Genomic DNA, 15,869 nt, shown 5'->3' with positions numbered 1-15,869 from the left:
TTCACTGGCATATTCATTGAAAGATTGTATTTGGTATAAGTCGGTTAAATTCGGTTCAGAATCAATCTGCATTAAGAAATTCCGGAGGTTACATTTCAAATTTCACTACAAAAGGAAGGACTCTTTTTGCAAAAAAAGAAAAACAAAGGACTCTTTTGACCAAAAAAAGAAGAAGAAAGGACTCTTTTGACTTTACAAAGAGTCAAAGACACGTGCTAGGTGTTTTACAGAGATTTCGACACGTGTACATCAAAAGCCGTTATTCCTCCCATCTAACGGACCTCCTTCATCGCCTACGATGAAATCTTCTTCTCCTTCTCCCCACGACGGCGATGGTGAAACTTCCTCAACACTCGGCGATTCTGCTGGTGAAAGATCCATAAAGGCGAAGTAAGGCTCTGGTGCCGGTGAAAATCTTGAACCTAAAAACCATGGTGACTTTGCCAGTGCCGTCGAATCTTCCACGAGACGATTGGGGGATGAAGGAGCAGTGAGGGGAAGAAGATCGGCGAGACCGTGTACGGCAATATGTTGACCATCGAACAAACCAGGGATGAGAAGTTGAACGCCGTCGAGAAAAATGGAATCGTTGGAGGAAGAATGCTTAGTGAGAAGGAGGCGATGAGATGGGAGAAGCGTCGGGAGAGAGGAGGAGTTGGGGAGAGATCGGAGACCAGAAAGTGAGAGTCGGAGAGGTACCGAGTGGAGGCGGAGAGTAGAAACGTAGAACGGAAGAGAATGAGTCATGTCGAGATCGAAGAGCATGGAATCGGTGGGGGCGAAGAGAGTGAGAGACTCGTCGGAGAGTAGATCGAAGAGAAGATCGGAGGTGATGATGGCATTGGCGAAGAGAGCACGACCTCTGACGCGGAGGATGGCGATGGCTCTTTCTAACTCTTCCAAAGGAACGCCGGTGGAGGGATGAGGGAGACAGAGGATGATGAGAGCTCCGAGAAAGATGGCTCTGAAACAAGAAGCGCTCGAGATTTTCGCCATTGTTGTGATTTGTGAGGTCGAAGAGAGTAAAATGGAAGACGAAGAAAGAAAAAAGCGGTTATGATTGGGTTTTATAGGGGAAGCGAATCTTGGGAACTTCTGGATTCTGTTACAGTCCAAGAATTTATTGGGTTTTAGTTTTTTTCCGCGCTTCCTATAATGCTAGATTTTATATGTTGAGCTAATATATGTCTAAACAATATCTGCTTATAAGCTGAATCACACACATGCCTATGAGGGTCCTCTATTCGAAGGTAAATCGCAGTGTCAAAGTTGTATGAAATATATGTTATTCCTTTACTCGACAGTCTATGGGTGCCTTTAAAAGCCATGTTGCCAAGGTTCAGGAGCTTTTACAGGTTCGAGTATTTCAATTTACTCTTGCAAGAAGTAGGACTAGTGACAGGAGATGAGATGCTCTCAATTTGGAGATAGGTGGTGGTTGCATTGGTTTACTAGCTCTAGAACTACCACTTCTTTGCCTCTCCTTGGATGGTGAATTTGATCATTATTCTTTCTTGTGGAACACATAAAAGGCTCTTTTGCATCTTTTCCCGTGGCAAGGTATATTTGAATGTTCTTTAGAAGAAGGATGCTTATTAATACTGATGAAAATTGTGCAGTATTATTACAACCAAACCTTCCAATAACCACAAAGTAACATACAGCAATTCGTCTGCTACAAAACTGGTAAAACCGGAGGAACCTATGCTCACTATGATCTTTAGCTGTTCTGCAGCGCCTTACGTTCCATAGGCCAAAGCCATTCGATTTCTCGCTTTATCGGCCTACAGTTCAAATATGCATCCAATTCAAGATCTGTATGTTTATTTCACAAGAGAAACTAGTCATGAAGAAGAAAAGAACGAAAAAGAAGTAGGACCTGGCTTTCCCAGTTTGTGCAGCCCGTGACAAGAGTAAGCAGAAGCGTTTGCAGAACGGCACCGGCTTGGATTCCAATCCAAAGGCCAACACCTTTCAGATGAATCCAGAAGGCTAAAGATGCAGCAATGGGTATCCCCCAGAGATAGAAAGCTCCTAAGTTTATGTAAGCTCCTATATGTTGCCATCCGCATCCCCTTGCAATACCTGCAAACCATCAAACGACTATTAAGAGTGACAGAAGTCAGAAAAGAGTAAAAGTTTGGGATATCTTTGTAACTTTGACACAGGACTAAAGTGCGCAACAGGAGACTTTGGAGGAAAAGAGGGTAAACAATATCTGATAATAGCTTGTGTTTGAGTACAGATATAGGAACAAGTCTCGAACCTGAGAGAACCCCTTGTAAACCGTCCAGTATGAGAGAAATAGAGACCAATGGAGCCATCTTTGCAACATAGTCGATGGTTTCCTTGTCACTGCTGAAAACATGGCCGAAAACATTCCTGCCGACTAATAGAGAAGTACTCAATATTAATATTTCCACTACTGCAAGAGACATTGCTGCGTAGACCACAATATTAGCTGCTCGAGAGTTTCCAGCACCTAACTCATTTGAGATTCTTGTGCTGCACAAGAAAATACTTGCTTATGGACATGAAACAACTAGTGTATGCTTCAGCTCTTATGTACTGCATGCATAGTAGGTGACTGAATCTCTAACCTTGCTGCAGCTGCGATTGCAAGATGTATCGAATAGACTGTCGCAGTTGTTTGGAGACTGTCCATCGTATGCATAACATTATGTTTTGGCTAATTTAAGATTGTGACAAGAAATGGAAAAATGCAAGGAGAAGTACCAGACAGAGAGCACAGAAGTCTCCAGCTGTGGGTTGGGTAAGAGACCAGAGAGTAATATTATGAGTTCATATGACCACCACTCCAGGCTGCAACCCAAGAAAGAGTTTTTAACCAAAATGTGAAGGCATTGAGAAGTGAAAAGGCACCGAGAAAAATGAAGTACCAAATCATAGCCGCAGAAGGAAGAGCATATCTGAAGAACTCTCCAATGCCGTCAAATATCTCCATGGAGAGCGGTGCGCGTGTCTCAGAACAGGCAGAGGAGAAGCACATTAAAGATCCAAGGATAATGGTATAAAGACAGTTCGAAAAACTGAGAGCTAAGGCTCCTCCAAGATTACCAAGCCCTGACTTATAAACCAAAAGCCAGCAGAGAGGAACATGGAGACAGAACACAAAACAAGAGGTGATGAGGAGAGGTGTAATCATGCTCTGGTTTTGGAAGTAGCGAGTGAGAGGCTGTAGAACAGCGTAAGCAAACAGTCCTGGGATGAGGCAAGCAGCATATCTGCCGGCTTCGTGAGCAATAGAAGGATCTTGGCCAAGGAATACAAGAAGCGTTTCCATGTTTAACCATATGAGAGTGAGAGGGAGACATACTAATGCAAGACAGAACATTGCTGTGTAAGTCTGAACTCCTACTTTCCGATATAGCTTAGCTCCATAAGCTTGACCACTCAAAGTATCTAAGGCACATGACAATCCTACCTAGCATCAAAAAGTAACAATCAACTAATCAAGTAATGAGGGGATGCAATTTGATAACTAGTAATAGATAGAGATAAAGAGGAGAGAAGGAAGAGAAAACAGACGATGAAGCTGAAGCCGGTGACGTTGCAGAAGGAGGAGGCGAGAGAGGCACTAGCGAGGGAGAGATTTCCGAGGTGACCAACCATCACCATTGAGATGATCTGCAACATGAACTGAGCGATAACAACAGCCGCCATAGGAGCGGCAAAGCAGATAAGCCTCTTGAGTTCTGCGGTGAATAATCCATCTCGCAGATCTCTCCATGTCACGTTTTCAACTCTTTCCACCGGGAGCAGCAAGCTAGTTTTGGAGGTGCTCTCTGCGTCTCCCATGGCGAACAGCTACAGCCTAGCCGGAGGGAGATAGAGAGAATGTTTTAAAACTGTATAAACTTGGGTTACTTATTAACTTTGTGTGGTTAACAAGAAATGTTAATAAGGGAAATGTGTTTATGTTTGTCAAACTAGTAGTAGTAAATGTGGTGGGGACTTGTTTTTGTAACAACATTTGTTTTTGCTTATATGTTCATTACTTCTCTCCTACACAGCTCACAAGTGGTTGGGAAAAAGATAAAAATGATATCTTGAGTGTCCACGTGTCACCATTTTCTATCCAAATCACTCCAAGTAAGTCATACTTTGGCGCCCTCTGTCACCCATGTGGAATTTAGCCACTATCTCTCTCCCTCCCATGTTTATCCTGCGCTGACTTCCCCTCACCCGTCATCTCCGCCGGTTTGATCTGGAATTAGGTGAGGGCTTTGTCCACTACCTCATTGGTTTATTTGAAGTGTGATCGCTCCTTCTTGCTTTGTTTTTAGATTTCTGTTCTTGTTCTTTGATGTAATTTATGTTTTTATGGTCTTGTTCTCTATGCTTTGTTAAAGTTGTGTGTTATGGCCATTGATAAAATGCAGTTATGTGTTACTTTTTACTGAAACAGACATCATCTGAGACCCAGTTGAGCTAGCAACAATGTCCTCCATGCGATATTAGCAACTGTTCAGGGTTTATAAGTCTCTTGCAGCCAGTTTGATTAATTATGCCCTCGTGTATATTTGCTTCTGAATTTATAAATTGGTCTCTGGTAGTTCCTTGTTGCAATTCTAATTTTGATATGTGATTTGTTCAGATTTGGACATTGTTGCTTGATCCATATCAGAGAAGGAAGTTGGTGATCGGATGATTGCACGGTTGCAACAGTTGACGAAATTTGACAACTTGCAGTGACAGCAACGTGCTTTAAAGAACTCATTCACAAGGCACGTGTGGGAGAAGACAACCGGAAGGAATCAATTATTTGTCATACCTCATGAGAAAATACTCCATTCTATTCTGAAGTGGAATTTTGGATGATATATGACTCTTAGTGTCCAACACCATGTTCCCTCACTGGTCAAGGTTCTAATGAAGATCGTGTTCATGCATTTGGTGTCAACTATCAAAGTTTAGTTCTATTAACTATATAAGCCCATGGAGAGTAGGTAATCATTTTTTGCTTCTGGACAGACTTATGAACATGTCTGTATTGAGGAATGTATCACTGATGGACAGCTCTTGCCCCAAGACTCAGTAGAAACTCTATGTTATGTTTCTAATTGACACTGAGGGTGCCTTTTAAAGCCTTGCCCCAAGATTGATCATTAAAATTGGTTTGATAACTTTAACAGGTTCGAGTAATTCAGTTACTCTTGTGAGAAGTGGGACTAGTGACAGGAAATCAGATGCTGTCAATTTGGAGATATGTGGTGGTTGTAGCAGCTCCATCAATACCACCACTTCTTGGTCTCTGCTTGTATGGTCAAGCTCACAGTCCAGTGAATCTGTTCATTATTCTTTGTTGTTGAGAACAGAGAAAAGGCTCCTTTTTGGAAAACCATGCAATATTACTTGCGGCTACCACTAGTCCAAAAGTAACATACAGTACAGCAATTTGACTACTAACAAAATGGTAAAACCGAAGGATCATCAGGTCCCTATATCTTCAGACGCGGAGATCTGATTCTGTAAGTGCTGTTCTGCAGCGCCTTATGTTCCATAGGCCAAAGCCATTCGATTCCTCGCTTTATCGGCCTACAGTTCAAACATGCATCCAATTCAAGATCTGTATGTTTATTTCACAAGAGAAACTAGTCATGAAGAAGAAAAGAACGAAAAAGAAGTAGGACCTGGCTTTCCCAGTTTGTACAGCCCGTGACAAGAGCAAGCAGAAGCGTTTGCAGAACGGCACCGGCTTGGATTCCAATCCAAAGGCCAACACCTTTCAGATGAATCCAGAAGGCTAAAGATGCAGCAATGGGTATCCCCCAGAGATAGAAAGCTCCTAAGTTTATGTAAGCTCCTATATGTTGCCATCCGCATCCCCTTGCAATACCTGCAAACCATCAAAAGACAATTAGGCGTGGTAGAAAAGAGTATATTTTTGGGATAGCTTTTGACACAGGACAAAACACAGAACATGAAGTGTCTTTGCACTATGTGGAGGAAAAGAGTAAACAATATCCGACAAGAACTTGTGTGTGAGTAAAGAAAGAAGAACAAGTCTCAGACCTGAGAGGACCCCTTGTAAAGCGTCAAGCATGAGAGAAATAGAGACCAATGGAGCCATCTTTGCAACATAGTCGATAGTTTCCTTGTCACTGCTGAAAATGTGCCCGAAAAGATTCCTGCCGATTAGTAGAGACATACTAACTATCAATGCATCAATAACTGCAAGAGACATTGCCGCATAGACCACGATATGTGCTGCTCGAGAGTTTCCAGCACCTAATTCATTTGAGATTCTTGTGCTGCACAAGAAATAAACATCCGCTTATGAATATGAAACCATATGATTCCTTGTCATGAGCAGAAAATATGCTTCAGTATTTATGTACTGCATAGTGTGACTAAAGCTCTAACCTTGCTGCAGCCGCGATTGCTAGTGGTATCGAATACATTGTTGAAATTGTCTGAAGACTGCCACAGTGTGAATAACATTATGTTCTTGCAAATTCAAAATTGTAACAAGAAGAAATTGATCGATGCAAGGAGGAGTACCAGACAGAGAGCACAGAAGTCTCCAGTTGTGGGTTGGGTAAGAGACCAGAGAGTAATATTATAAGTTCATAAGACCACCACTCTAGGCTGCAACACACAACATAATTTTTAGTGTGGAGGCTTTGAGAAGTGAAAAGGCACAGAGAAAAGTGAAGTACCAAATCATAGCCGCAGAAGGAAGAGCATATTTGAAGAACTCTCCAATGCCATCGAATATCTCCATGGAGAGCGGCGCACGTGTCTCAGAACAGGCAGAGGAGTAGTACATGAAAGATCCAAGGAAAATGGCATAGAGCCAGTTTGACAAACTGATAGCCAAAGCTCCTCCAAGATTACCAAGCCCTGAGTTGTAAACCAAAAACCAGCAGAGAGGAACGTGGATACAGAACACAACATAGGAGGTGATGAGGAGAGGTGTGATCAAACTCTGGTTTTGAAAGTAGCGAGTGAGCGGCTGTAGAACAGCGTAAGCAAACAGTCCTGGGATAAGCCAGGTGGCATATTTTCCGGCTTCGTGAGCAATAGAAGGGTCTTGGCCAAGGATCAAAAGAAGCTTTTCCATGTTGAACCAAATGAGAGAAAGAGGGAGACACACTAATGCAAGACAGAACATAGCAGTGTAAGTCTGAACTCCTAGTTTCCGGTATAGCTTAGCTCCATAAGCTTGACCACTCAAAGTATCTAAGGCACATGACAATCCTATCTAACACCACAGGCAAAAAGTAACAATCATCAAAATAACAGAGATAAGTGTATCAATTTAGGGGAAAGAAGGAAGAGAAAACAGACGATGAAGCTGAAGCCAGTGACGTTGCAGAAGGAGGAGGCGAGAGAGGCGCTAGCGAGGGAGAGATTGCCGAGGTGACCAACCATCATCATTGAAACGATTTGTAACATGAACTGAGCGATAACAACAGCAGCCATAGGAGCGGCGAAGAAGATAAGCCTTTTGAGTTCTACGGTGAATGAACCATCTCGCAGATCGCTCCATGTCACGTTCTCGACTCTCTCTACCGGCAGCAGCAAGCGATCCTTAGTGCTCTCTGCGTCTCCCATGGCTAAATGCAGAGTGATAGAGAGAGAATGTAAAACAGTAAATTTTGATGATTTGTGGGGGAAAGGGTCAAACAAAGGCGGTGAGTGATATTTGTGATTTGTGCCTGCATGTCCTCCTTCGACGAATCTTCCCAAACCCCGTAAATGAAATAATATTAAACTTTGGCTTAGATTTCAATGAAATATTTTTATTTTAAAAATGCAAATTTGTTTGGGATCTCGGTTTTTGCTGCTATGAATCTGTATTTTGACCTTTTTATCATCCACACTCTTTTTCAATCTATTAGTCATTCTATTGAATGGACGAAAGGTAGTTCGTTATAAAATACTACTATATGGATGCGAAGCTGGTAAAGTTTCTTGGAATTTTGCTAAAAAAATAACTAAATTGCTGGTCCATTCTCCAAAGGCTGTTTTTGTTTTTGTTTTCTCTTTTATACTTGGTTACACTTACACAAGTGGTTGAAAGAAGATAAAATAATGATATCCTGATCGTCCACGTGTCAAAACATATGAACGGAATCAAATTAGGTGCATAGAGCTAAAAAATACCGAACCAATCGGACCGCCCTTTTCTACCGCCGACGGTCACATAGAGACCCAAATCTCTCCGCCGTGTCCCATGCGCACTTTAGCCACTCCCTCTCCCCCATGTTTATCGTGTTCCATGTTTAGCCATGTCCGCTTCTGCCGCAATAGCCGTGTCGTATCCACCGCCGCCGTAGTATCTCCAGCTCTGAGTTCTGGAAAATTGTTTTAGGTTCGTCGATACTGTTCTTTGGTGGCATTGCCAATGCCTTCTCCTCCAGCTTTGATTCTCTTGGTAAATTACGCACGAGTGTATAATCTCTGTCGTCTATTTTTGAGTGTGTTCAGAACAGAGCTGTTTTTCAGGTAACATATGAATTGCTCATCTATGTTACGCTCTACTTGACCACTTAGGGATTGAATTTGGCTTGACACTGTTGGTTTTTGCAGGTTCCAGTAATGCTGTCAATTTGGAGATATGCGTTGCAGCGACTGTATTAACTCCATTAACACCACTTCTTGGTCTCTACTTTGGTTCTCAAGCTCACTGGCAGCTGAATTTGTTCGGTGAACATATAAAAGGCTTTGTTGGCATTATTTTCTGTCCAAGGTATTTCTGAACAACAAGAAATAAATCTTGATAGAAACAACGATTGATAAAGGCTGCTTCTTATTACTGTCGAAAATCATGCAGTATTCTTACAAAAAGACTCGTTATTAGCGGTGTGCCGCTAGTCCAAAAGTAGCAGAGAACGATTTGGCTGCTACTAAGATGGTAAAACCGGAGGAACGTATGGTCCCTGTAATCTTTAGTTGTGAAATTCTGAGTCGAGGAGAATTTGTCCGCTGCTAGCGATGCCCAAGGTATCCTCATAAATGATATGTTTCATTCATCACTCTTTCACAAAGATTCCTGTCAGTAGTTGTTGGAATCAAATTAAAACATTGGGTTTTACTTAGTATGTTATGACGTTATTCATGAATGGATTGCTTTTTTTTTTTGATGTTAAGGAACTTTTACCTTTGATCCATTTCTCTGTTGATTGTAGAAAGTCTTCTGTTGAGGGAGTAATTGGTAATCTTCTTGGGGACAGTTAATCCTGAGTTGAAAATATTAGTGCTTTCTAGTCTTTTTTTCTTCCTTTTTTGGATTCCTGTTCTTATTCTTTGTTTGCGTGATTCGTTTAATTTGATGGTCTTGTTCTCTATGCTTTGCTAAAGTTGTGGTTATGGGCATTGATAAAATGCAGTTACATAGAGATGTGTGTGCAAGAAATTATCTGCACTTTATTACAAGGTGTGGTCGATCTTCCTGTCGTTGGAAATTGCAAGACCTCGGAGTAAACCCGGGATTCAAGCCTTGTGTTCGTTACATAATTCACTTGAGGAAGCAAAGAACATTCTTCAACACTGTTTTGAGTGTAGCAAACTTTACTTGGTGAATTTCTCTTTATCTCACTTTCTTTGGATAGGTATCCTCCATTCTGTTGTGGTCTGTTGAATTCCCCCTTTTTTTTTTGGTCCTTGTAAACAGGCCATCACTGGGGATGCTATACCGTAGAAATTGAGAAACCAAAATATGCATGTATGAAAAGTCTTAGACGCATGGAGGACATTGTTCCTAGATCAAGTGGGTTTCAGGTGATGTCTGTTTTAGTGCACAACACATTTCCTTTTTCACATTAGGGCTTATGTATCTCTTGCTAGCTACTTGCTTGTCTTTTGTTTTTTTGATTACACAAGCATACCCTCGTGTTTATTTGTTTCTTGAAATTAGAGTTCGGATTGGTAAAACTTGGTATCTGCTAGTTCCTAGTTGCGAATTCTAATTTTGATTTGTGATTTCTTCAGATTCAGTGTTGGTGATCGGGTAATTGAACTATTTGACAACTCCTGTGACAGCTCTGGTGGAACGTAGTAGAACTTCTTCTAGATCAGCTATGGTGGAGGCGACATGCTTTAAAGAAACTCATTGACTGGGAAAGTGTGGAAGAAGACAAGGGGAAGGATTCCATTGTGGCTTACATCTTGCATCTCATGAAAAAGTACTCCAAGCTATTCAGAAGTGAAATTGTGGATGACAAATGACTCTGGTTAAGGTTGTAATGAACATCGTGTTCATGCGTTTGGGCGCCAACTATCGAAGTTTGGTTCTATCAACTATAAGCTTATGAACAGTAGGAAATCAGGACAGATTTTCATTCCACCAGAAGAACAGATATCTTTGCAGCTTATGCGTGATCCTGTCATTGTTGCTTCTGGACAGACTTATGAACGGGTCTGTGTCGAGAAATGGTTCTGTGATGGAAAACTCTTGCCCCAATACTCAGAAGCAGCTCCCACATCTTTCCCTGACTCGCAACTACTGTGTTACAAGTCTGATTGCGAGTTGGTATCAGCAGAATGGGATCACTGCATCATTTTCTGTCCAAAGTATTTCTGAATAAGTAGGATGAAACTTCATCGAAACAACGATTGCTGAGGGATGTATCATATGGTATTATTACAAAAAAGACCGATTATTCACGGCAAACGCTAGTCTAGCAGTAACATACAACGATTTGGCTGCTACCAAAATGGTGTAACCTGAGGAACAACATATGTGCCCCCGTTATCTTAAAAGGGAAGTTCTGACTCTGTAAGTTCTGATTCATGGGCCACAGCCATTCGCTTCCTCGCTTCACGAGCCTAGAGTTCAAATATGCATCCAACTGAACATCAATATGTTTATTTCACAATAGAAACATGTCATGAAGAAGAAAGAACAAAAGAAAAGGGAAAAAGACCTGGTTTTCCCAGTTTATGCAGCCTGTGACAAGAGCCAGCAGAAGAGTTTGCAGAACGGCACCGGCTATTATTCCAATCCAAAGGCCAACACCTTTCAGATGAACCCAGAAGGCTAAAGATGCAGCAATGGGTATCCCCCAGAGATAGAAAGCTCCAAAGTTTATGTAAGCCCCTATATGCTGCCACCCGCATCCGCTTGCAACACCTGCAAACCAACAAATGAGGGTTAGGAATGGCAGAAAAGAGTTCACCTTTAGTTATCTTTGACTAAAAAGTGCATAACATAATATTCGACACTAGTATATGTTTGAGAAAAGAAATAGGAACAGTTCTCGAACCTGAGAGAACCCCTTGTAAACTGTCCAGTATGAGAGAAATAGAGACCAGTGGAGCCATCTTTGCAACATAGTCGATGGTATTCTTGTCACTGCTGAAAACTTGGCCCAACAGATTCTTACCAGCTAATAGAGACGTACCCACCATCAATGCATCCACTACTGCAAGAGACATTGCCGCGTAGACCACAATATGTGCTGCTCGAGAGTTTCCAGCACCTAATTCATTTGAGATTCTTGTGCTGCACAAGAAACATCCCCTTATGAACATGAAACCATATGATTCCTTGCCATGAACAGCAAGTATGCTTGACCATTTATGAACAGCATAATGGTGGCTCTAACCTTGCTGCAGCTGCAATCGCTAGTGGTATCGAATAAGTCATCGAAAGTGTTTGGAGACTATTCATAGTATAAATAACATTATGTTTTGGCAAATTCATGATTGTGACGAGAGTTAGTAAGATGCAAGGAGGAGTACCAGACAGAGAGCACAGAAGTCTCCAGTTGTGGGTTGGGTAAGAGACCAGATAGTAATATTATGAGTTCATAAGACCACCACTCTAGGCTGCAACACATAAAAGAGTTTCTAACAAAAAATGTAGAGGCAATGAGAAGTGAAAAAGGAACAGAGAAAAGTGATGTACCAAAGCATAGCCGCAGAAGGAAGAGCATATTTGATAAACTCTCTAACGCCCTCGAATATCTCCATGGTAAGCGGTGCACGTGTCTCAGAACAAGCAGAGGAGAAGTACATGAAAGATCCAAGAAAGATGGCATAGAGCCAGTATGACAAACTGAGAGCCAAGGCTCCTCCAATATGATCAAGCCCTGACTTATAAACCAAAAGCCAACAAAGAGGAACATGGAGACAGAACACAACACAAGAGGTGATAAGGAGAGGTGTTATCAAGCTCTGGTTTTTGAAGTAGCGAGTAAGCGGCTGTAGAACAGCGTAAGCAAACAGTCCTGGGATGAGCCAAGCAGCAAATCTTCCGGCTTCGTGTGCAATTGAAGGGTCTTGGCCAAGGATCACGAGAAGCTTTCCCATGTTGAACCATAGGAGAGAGAGAGGGAGACACACTAATGTAAGACAGAACATAGCTGTGTAAGCCTGAACACCTAGTTTCCGATATAGCTTAGCTCCATAGGCTTGACCGCTGAGAGTATCTAAGGCACATGACAATCCCATCTAGCATCAAAAAGTAACAGTAAAGTGATGAGAGGATACAATTTCCATGGTTCTGGTAGCTAGTAAGAGAGATAAGTGCGTCAATTTTAGTGGAAAAAAGGAAAAGGAAACAAACAATGAAGCTGAAGCCAGTGACGTTACAGAAGGAGATGGCGAAGGAAGCGCTAGCGAGAGAGAGTCTGCCGAGGTGACCCACAATCACCATTGTTATGATCTGTAACATGGACTGAGTGATAACCACGGCAGCCATAGGAGCCGCAAAGCATATAAGCTTCTTGAGTTCTGCGGTGAAAGATCCGTCTTGCAGATCTCTCCATGTTACTTTCTCAACTCTGTCTACAGGATCTTTGGTGGTGCTCTCTGCGTCTTCCATGGCTAGAGAGACACTAAAGAGAGAGAGTTGAAATTTGAAACTGAAAGTGGTGTGAGTGAAGAACTACTGTCTGCTTTTTGTGCTTTAGTACGTGTTGTTCTTTAAGACTATGTACATTGCCACATTGGTGTTTTTATACAAAACCATATTTTTCATTTTTGTAACACATAATCGTCACTTTATTCCACCTATTAATTCAACATTTTAATATGCTCTCTGCGTTTTATTTTTGTGGCGTGATTACTGATGCTGACTCTTGGCTCTCTGCGTTTTCTTTTTTTAATATGCATTTTGCAAACTATATTGTCATCATCGTAAGAAAGTTTGAATACATAAAGCAACGTTGTTGGTGGTTATATTTTTCTAGTGATAGTAATATATGTGTGATCCTGTCATTATTACTTGTGGAGACACTTGTGAAGGTCTGTGTCGAGAAACATTTTCAGTGATTGAAAACTCTAGCTCCAAGACTCAGAAGCAGCTCCCACATCTATTTCCTGACTCGCAACTACTGTGTTACAGGTATAAGCGAGCTGGTATCAGCAGAATTGGATCACTACATCATTTTCTGTCCAAGGTATTTCTGAACTACCAGAATAATGCTTCATCGAAATAACGATTGCTGAGGGCTGCTAATATTACAAAAGAAAAGACCAATTATTCACGGCAACCACTAGTCCAGCAGTAACATATAACGATTTGGCTGCTACAAAAATGGTAAAATAGGAGGAACATCTGTGTCCCTGTAATCTTAGATGGGAAGTTCTGACTCTGTAAGTTCTGATTCATGGGCCACAGCCATTCGCTCCCTCGCTTCACGGGCCTAGAGTTCAAAATGCATCCAATTGAACATCGATATGTTTATTCCAAAATAGAAACATGTCATGAAAGACAAAAAGCAAAGGAAAGGACCTGGGTTTTCCAGTTTGTGCAGCCTGTGACAAGAGCCAGCAGAAGAGTCTGCAGAACTGCACCGGCTAGTATTCCAATCCAAAGGCCAACACCTTTCAGATGAACCCAGAAGGCTAAAGATGCTGCAATGGGTATCCCCCAGAGATAGAAAGCTCCGAAGTTTATGTAAGCCCCTATATGCTGCCACCCGCATCCGCTTGCAACACCTTCCAACCATCAAACGAGGGTTAGAAGAATGGCAGAAAAGAGTACAACATGAACAGGCATGACAACTTGGAGCTGTATATTCGACACTAGCTTATGTTTGAGAAACGAAATGGGAAAAAATCTCGAACCTGAGAGAACCCCTTGTAAACTGTCCAGTATGATAGAAATAGAGACCAACGGAGCCATCTTTGCAACATATTCGATGGTTTTCTTGTCACTGCTGAAAACATGGCCGAAAACATGCCTGCCGGCTAATAGAGACATACTCACCATCAATGCATCCATTACTGCAAGAGACATTGCCGCATAGACCACAATATGTGCTGCTCGAGAGTTTCCAGCTCCTAACTCATTTGAGATTCTTGTGCTGCACAATGTACTTGCTTATGAACATGAAACCATAACAGAAAGTATACTTCAGCATTTATGTACTGGATAGTGGTGACAAAAGCTCTAACCTTGCTGCAGCCGCGATCGCTAGTGGTATTGAATAAGTTATTGAAAGTGTTTCGAAACTGTCCGTAGTATGAATAACATTATGATTTTGCAAATTCAAGATTGTGACAGGAAATGGAAAGATGCAAGGATGAGTACCAGATAGAGAGCACAGAAGTCTCCAGCTGTGGGTTGGGTAACAGACCAGAAAGTAATATTATGAGTTCATATGACCACCACTCCAGGCTGCAACCCATATATAAAAGAGTTTCTAACAAAAAATGTGGAGGCAATGAGAAGTGAAAAAGGAACAGAGAAAAGTGATGTACCAAAGCATAGCCGCAGAAGGAAGAGCATATTTGATAAACTCTCTAACGCCCTCGAATATCTCCATGGTAAGCGGCGCGCGTGTCTCAGAACAGGCAGAGGAGTAGTACATGAAAGATCCAAGGAAAATGGCATAGAGCCAGTATGACAAGCTGAGAGCCAAGGCTCCTCCAATATGACCAAGCCCTGACTTATAAACCAAAAGCCAGCAGAGAGGAACGTGGATACAAAACACAACAGAAGAGGTGACGAGGAGAGGTGTGATCAAGCTCTGGTTTTTGAAGTAGCGAATGAGCGGCTGAAGAACGGCGTAAGCGAACAGTCCTGGGATGAGCCAAGCGGCATATCTACCAGCTTCGTGAGCAATAGCAGGGTCTTGGCCAAGGATCACAATAAGCTTTCCCATGTTGAACCATAGGAGAGAGAGAGGGAGACACACTAAAGTAAGACAGAACATAGCTGTGTAAGCCTGAACACCTAGTTTCCGATATAGCTTAGCTCCATAAGCTTGACCACTCAAAGTATCTAAGGCACATGACAATCCTATCTATCATCAAAAAGTAACAAGAAAGTGAGGAGAGGATGCAATTTCCATGGTTCTGGTAGCTAGTAACAGAGATAAGTGCGTCAATTTAGAGGAAAGAAGGAAAAGGAAAACAAACAATGAAGCTGAAGCCAGTGACGTTACAGAAGGAGACTGCGAAGGAAGCGCTAGCGAGGGAGAGTCTACCGAGGTGACCCACCATCACCATTGAGATTATCTGTATCATGAACTGAATGATAACCACGGCAGCCATAGGAGCCGCAAAGCAGATAAGCCTCTTGAGTTCTGCGGTGAAAGATCCGTCTTGCAGATCTCTCCATGTCACTTTCTCAATTCTGTCTACCGGATCATTGGTGGTTCTCTCCGCGTCTTGCATGGCTTGTGAGAGAGAGTTTGAAAGTTGAAACGGAAAGTGGTGAGTGATAATCGTGAAGTACTACTGTCTGCTTTTTGGTGCTTGGTTATGTGTAATTCCTTACCAAGGGAATCTATAGTGTAGTGCCACTTGGCAAAATTCCAAAACCATGAATGAAATATATACGTTAAATTTGGCTCAACGGTAGGGAGTGTTCATTGATAATGTACTCTTACGTTTTTTAATATGCATATTGCTTGTCACTTTTCTTCCACAATTCTGTCTTTTAATTA

The 15,869-nt window shown here is 42.0% G+C and overlaps 6 protein-coding genes and 1 long non-coding RNA gene across 12 annotated transcripts; 2 read left to right on the top strand and 5 right to left on the bottom strand.

Annotated features, from left to right (window-relative positions):
* Positions 1 to 68: 68 nt before the first annotated feature.
* AT1G15190 (Fasciclin-like arabinogalactan family protein) lies at positions 69 to 1,289 on the bottom strand. Its single transcript, NM_101387.3, has one exon. The coding sequence runs from the start codon at positions 994 to 996 to the stop codon at positions 250 to 252; it is 747 nt and encodes a 248-aa protein (NP_172971.1). The 5' UTR covers positions 997 to 1,289; the 3' UTR covers positions 69 to 249.
* A 203-nt stretch (positions 1,290 to 1,492) lies between these two features.
* AT1G15180 (MATE efflux family protein) lies at positions 1,493 to 3,977 on the bottom strand. 2 transcript variants are annotated; one of them, NM_101386.4, is made up of 7 exons: positions 3,550 to 3,977; positions 2,901 to 3,445; positions 2,737 to 2,823; positions 2,601 to 2,657; positions 2,267 to 2,505; positions 1,880 to 2,085; positions 1,493 to 1,784 (listed from the first exon to the last, which is right to left on the bottom strand). In NM_101386.4, the coding sequence occupies exons 1-7, from the start codon at positions 3,817 to 3,819 to the stop codon at positions 1,740 to 1,742; spliced, it is 1,449 nt and encodes a 482-aa protein (NP_563964.1). In that variant the 5' UTR covers positions 3,820 to 3,977; the 3' UTR covers positions 1,493 to 1,739. The 2 variants fall into 2 exon arrangements, with proteins under 2 accessions (NP_563964.1, NP_001117293.1); NM_001123821.1 differs by having other exon boundaries at positions 1,569 to 1,784; positions 1,880 to 2,505; positions 2,901 to 3,441; positions 3,550 to 3,860.
* Positions 3,978 to 4,127: 150 nt separating this feature from the next.
* Positions 4,128 to 5,542, top strand: AT1G15175. Of its 3 annotated transcripts, NR_139747.1 has the most exons (3): positions 4,128 to 4,238; positions 4,430 to 4,538; positions 4,619 to 5,542. It is a non-coding gene; the product is annotated as an other RNA (long non-coding RNA). The 3 variants fall into 3 exon arrangements; NR_139746.1 differs by lacking the exon at positions 4,430 to 4,538; NR_139745.1 differs by having other exon boundaries at positions 4,216 to 4,538.
* On the bottom strand, positions 5,298 to 7,868 carry AT1G15170 (MATE efflux family protein; the record flags this gene model as incomplete). Of its 2 annotated transcripts, NM_101385.3 has the most annotated exons (7): positions 7,315 to 7,868; positions 6,684 to 7,228; positions 6,526 to 6,612; positions 6,388 to 6,444; positions 6,037 to 6,275; positions 5,655 to 5,860; positions 5,298 to 5,559 (listed from the first exon to the last, which is right to left on the bottom strand). In NM_101385.3, exons 1-7 carry the CDS (start codon positions 7,579 to 7,581, stop codon positions 5,515 to 5,517), a joined length of 1,446 nt encoding a protein of 481 aa, NP_172969.1. In that variant the 5' UTR covers positions 7,582 to 7,868. The 2 variants fall into 2 exon arrangements, with proteins under 2 accessions (NP_172969.1, NP_001322866.1); NM_001332153.1 differs by having other exon boundaries at positions 5,515 to 5,559; positions 6,684 to 7,750.
* A 289-nt stretch (positions 7,869 to 8,157) lies between these two features.
* Positions 8,158 to 10,552, top strand: AT1G15165 (RING/FYVE/PHD zinc finger superfamily protein; the record flags this gene model as incomplete). The annotated part of the gene is made up of 7 exons (NM_148467.2): positions 8,158 to 8,321; positions 8,560 to 8,719; positions 8,943 to 8,973; positions 9,360 to 9,528; positions 9,644 to 9,750; positions 10,012 to 10,154; positions 10,291 to 10,552. The coding sequence occupies exons 1-7, from the start codon at positions 8,204 to 8,206 to the stop codon at positions 10,550 to 10,552; spliced, it is 990 nt and encodes a 329-aa protein (NP_683308.2). The 5' UTR covers positions 8,158 to 8,203.
* A 173-nt stretch (positions 10,553 to 10,725) lies between these two features.
* AT1G15160 (MATE efflux family protein) lies at positions 10,726 to 12,926 on the bottom strand (the record flags this gene model as incomplete). The annotated part of the gene is made up of 7 exons (NM_101384.2): positions 12,539 to 12,926; positions 11,879 to 12,423; positions 11,713 to 11,799; positions 11,577 to 11,633; positions 11,235 to 11,473; positions 10,896 to 11,101; positions 10,726 to 10,797 (listed from the first exon to the last, which is right to left on the bottom strand). Exons 1-7 carry the CDS (start codon positions 12,794 to 12,796, stop codon positions 10,726 to 10,728), a joined length of 1,464 nt encoding a protein of 487 aa, NP_172968.1. The 5' UTR covers positions 12,797 to 12,926.
* A 302-nt stretch (positions 12,927 to 13,228) lies between these two features.
* Positions 13,229 to 15,796, bottom strand: AT1G15150 (MATE efflux family protein). Of its 2 annotated transcripts, NM_101383.3 has the most exons (7): positions 15,340 to 15,796; positions 14,680 to 15,224; positions 14,510 to 14,596; positions 14,374 to 14,430; positions 14,044 to 14,282; positions 13,709 to 13,914; positions 13,229 to 13,619 (listed from the first exon to the last, which is right to left on the bottom strand). In NM_101383.3, the coding sequence occupies exons 1-7, from the start codon at positions 15,595 to 15,597 to the stop codon at positions 13,548 to 13,550; spliced, it is 1,464 nt and encodes a 487-aa protein (NP_172967.2). In that variant the 5' UTR covers positions 15,598 to 15,796; the 3' UTR covers positions 13,229 to 13,547. The 2 variants fall into 2 exon arrangements, with proteins under 2 accessions (NP_172967.2, NP_001323009.1); NM_001332152.1 differs by having other exon boundaries at positions 14,680 to 15,796.
* Between the last annotated feature and the right edge of the window lie 73 nt (positions 15,797 to 15,869).

Source organism: Arabidopsis thaliana (genome assembly GCF_000001735.4).
Source record: "Arabidopsis thaliana chromosome 1 sequence".
In the NCBI taxonomy this organism is placed as follows: domain Eukaryota; kingdom Viridiplantae; phylum Streptophyta; class Magnoliopsida; order Brassicales; family Brassicaceae; genus Arabidopsis; species Arabidopsis thaliana.
The sequence above is the reverse complement of the archived record's forward strand: the minus strand, read 5'-3'. Positions and strand labels throughout refer to the sequence as shown.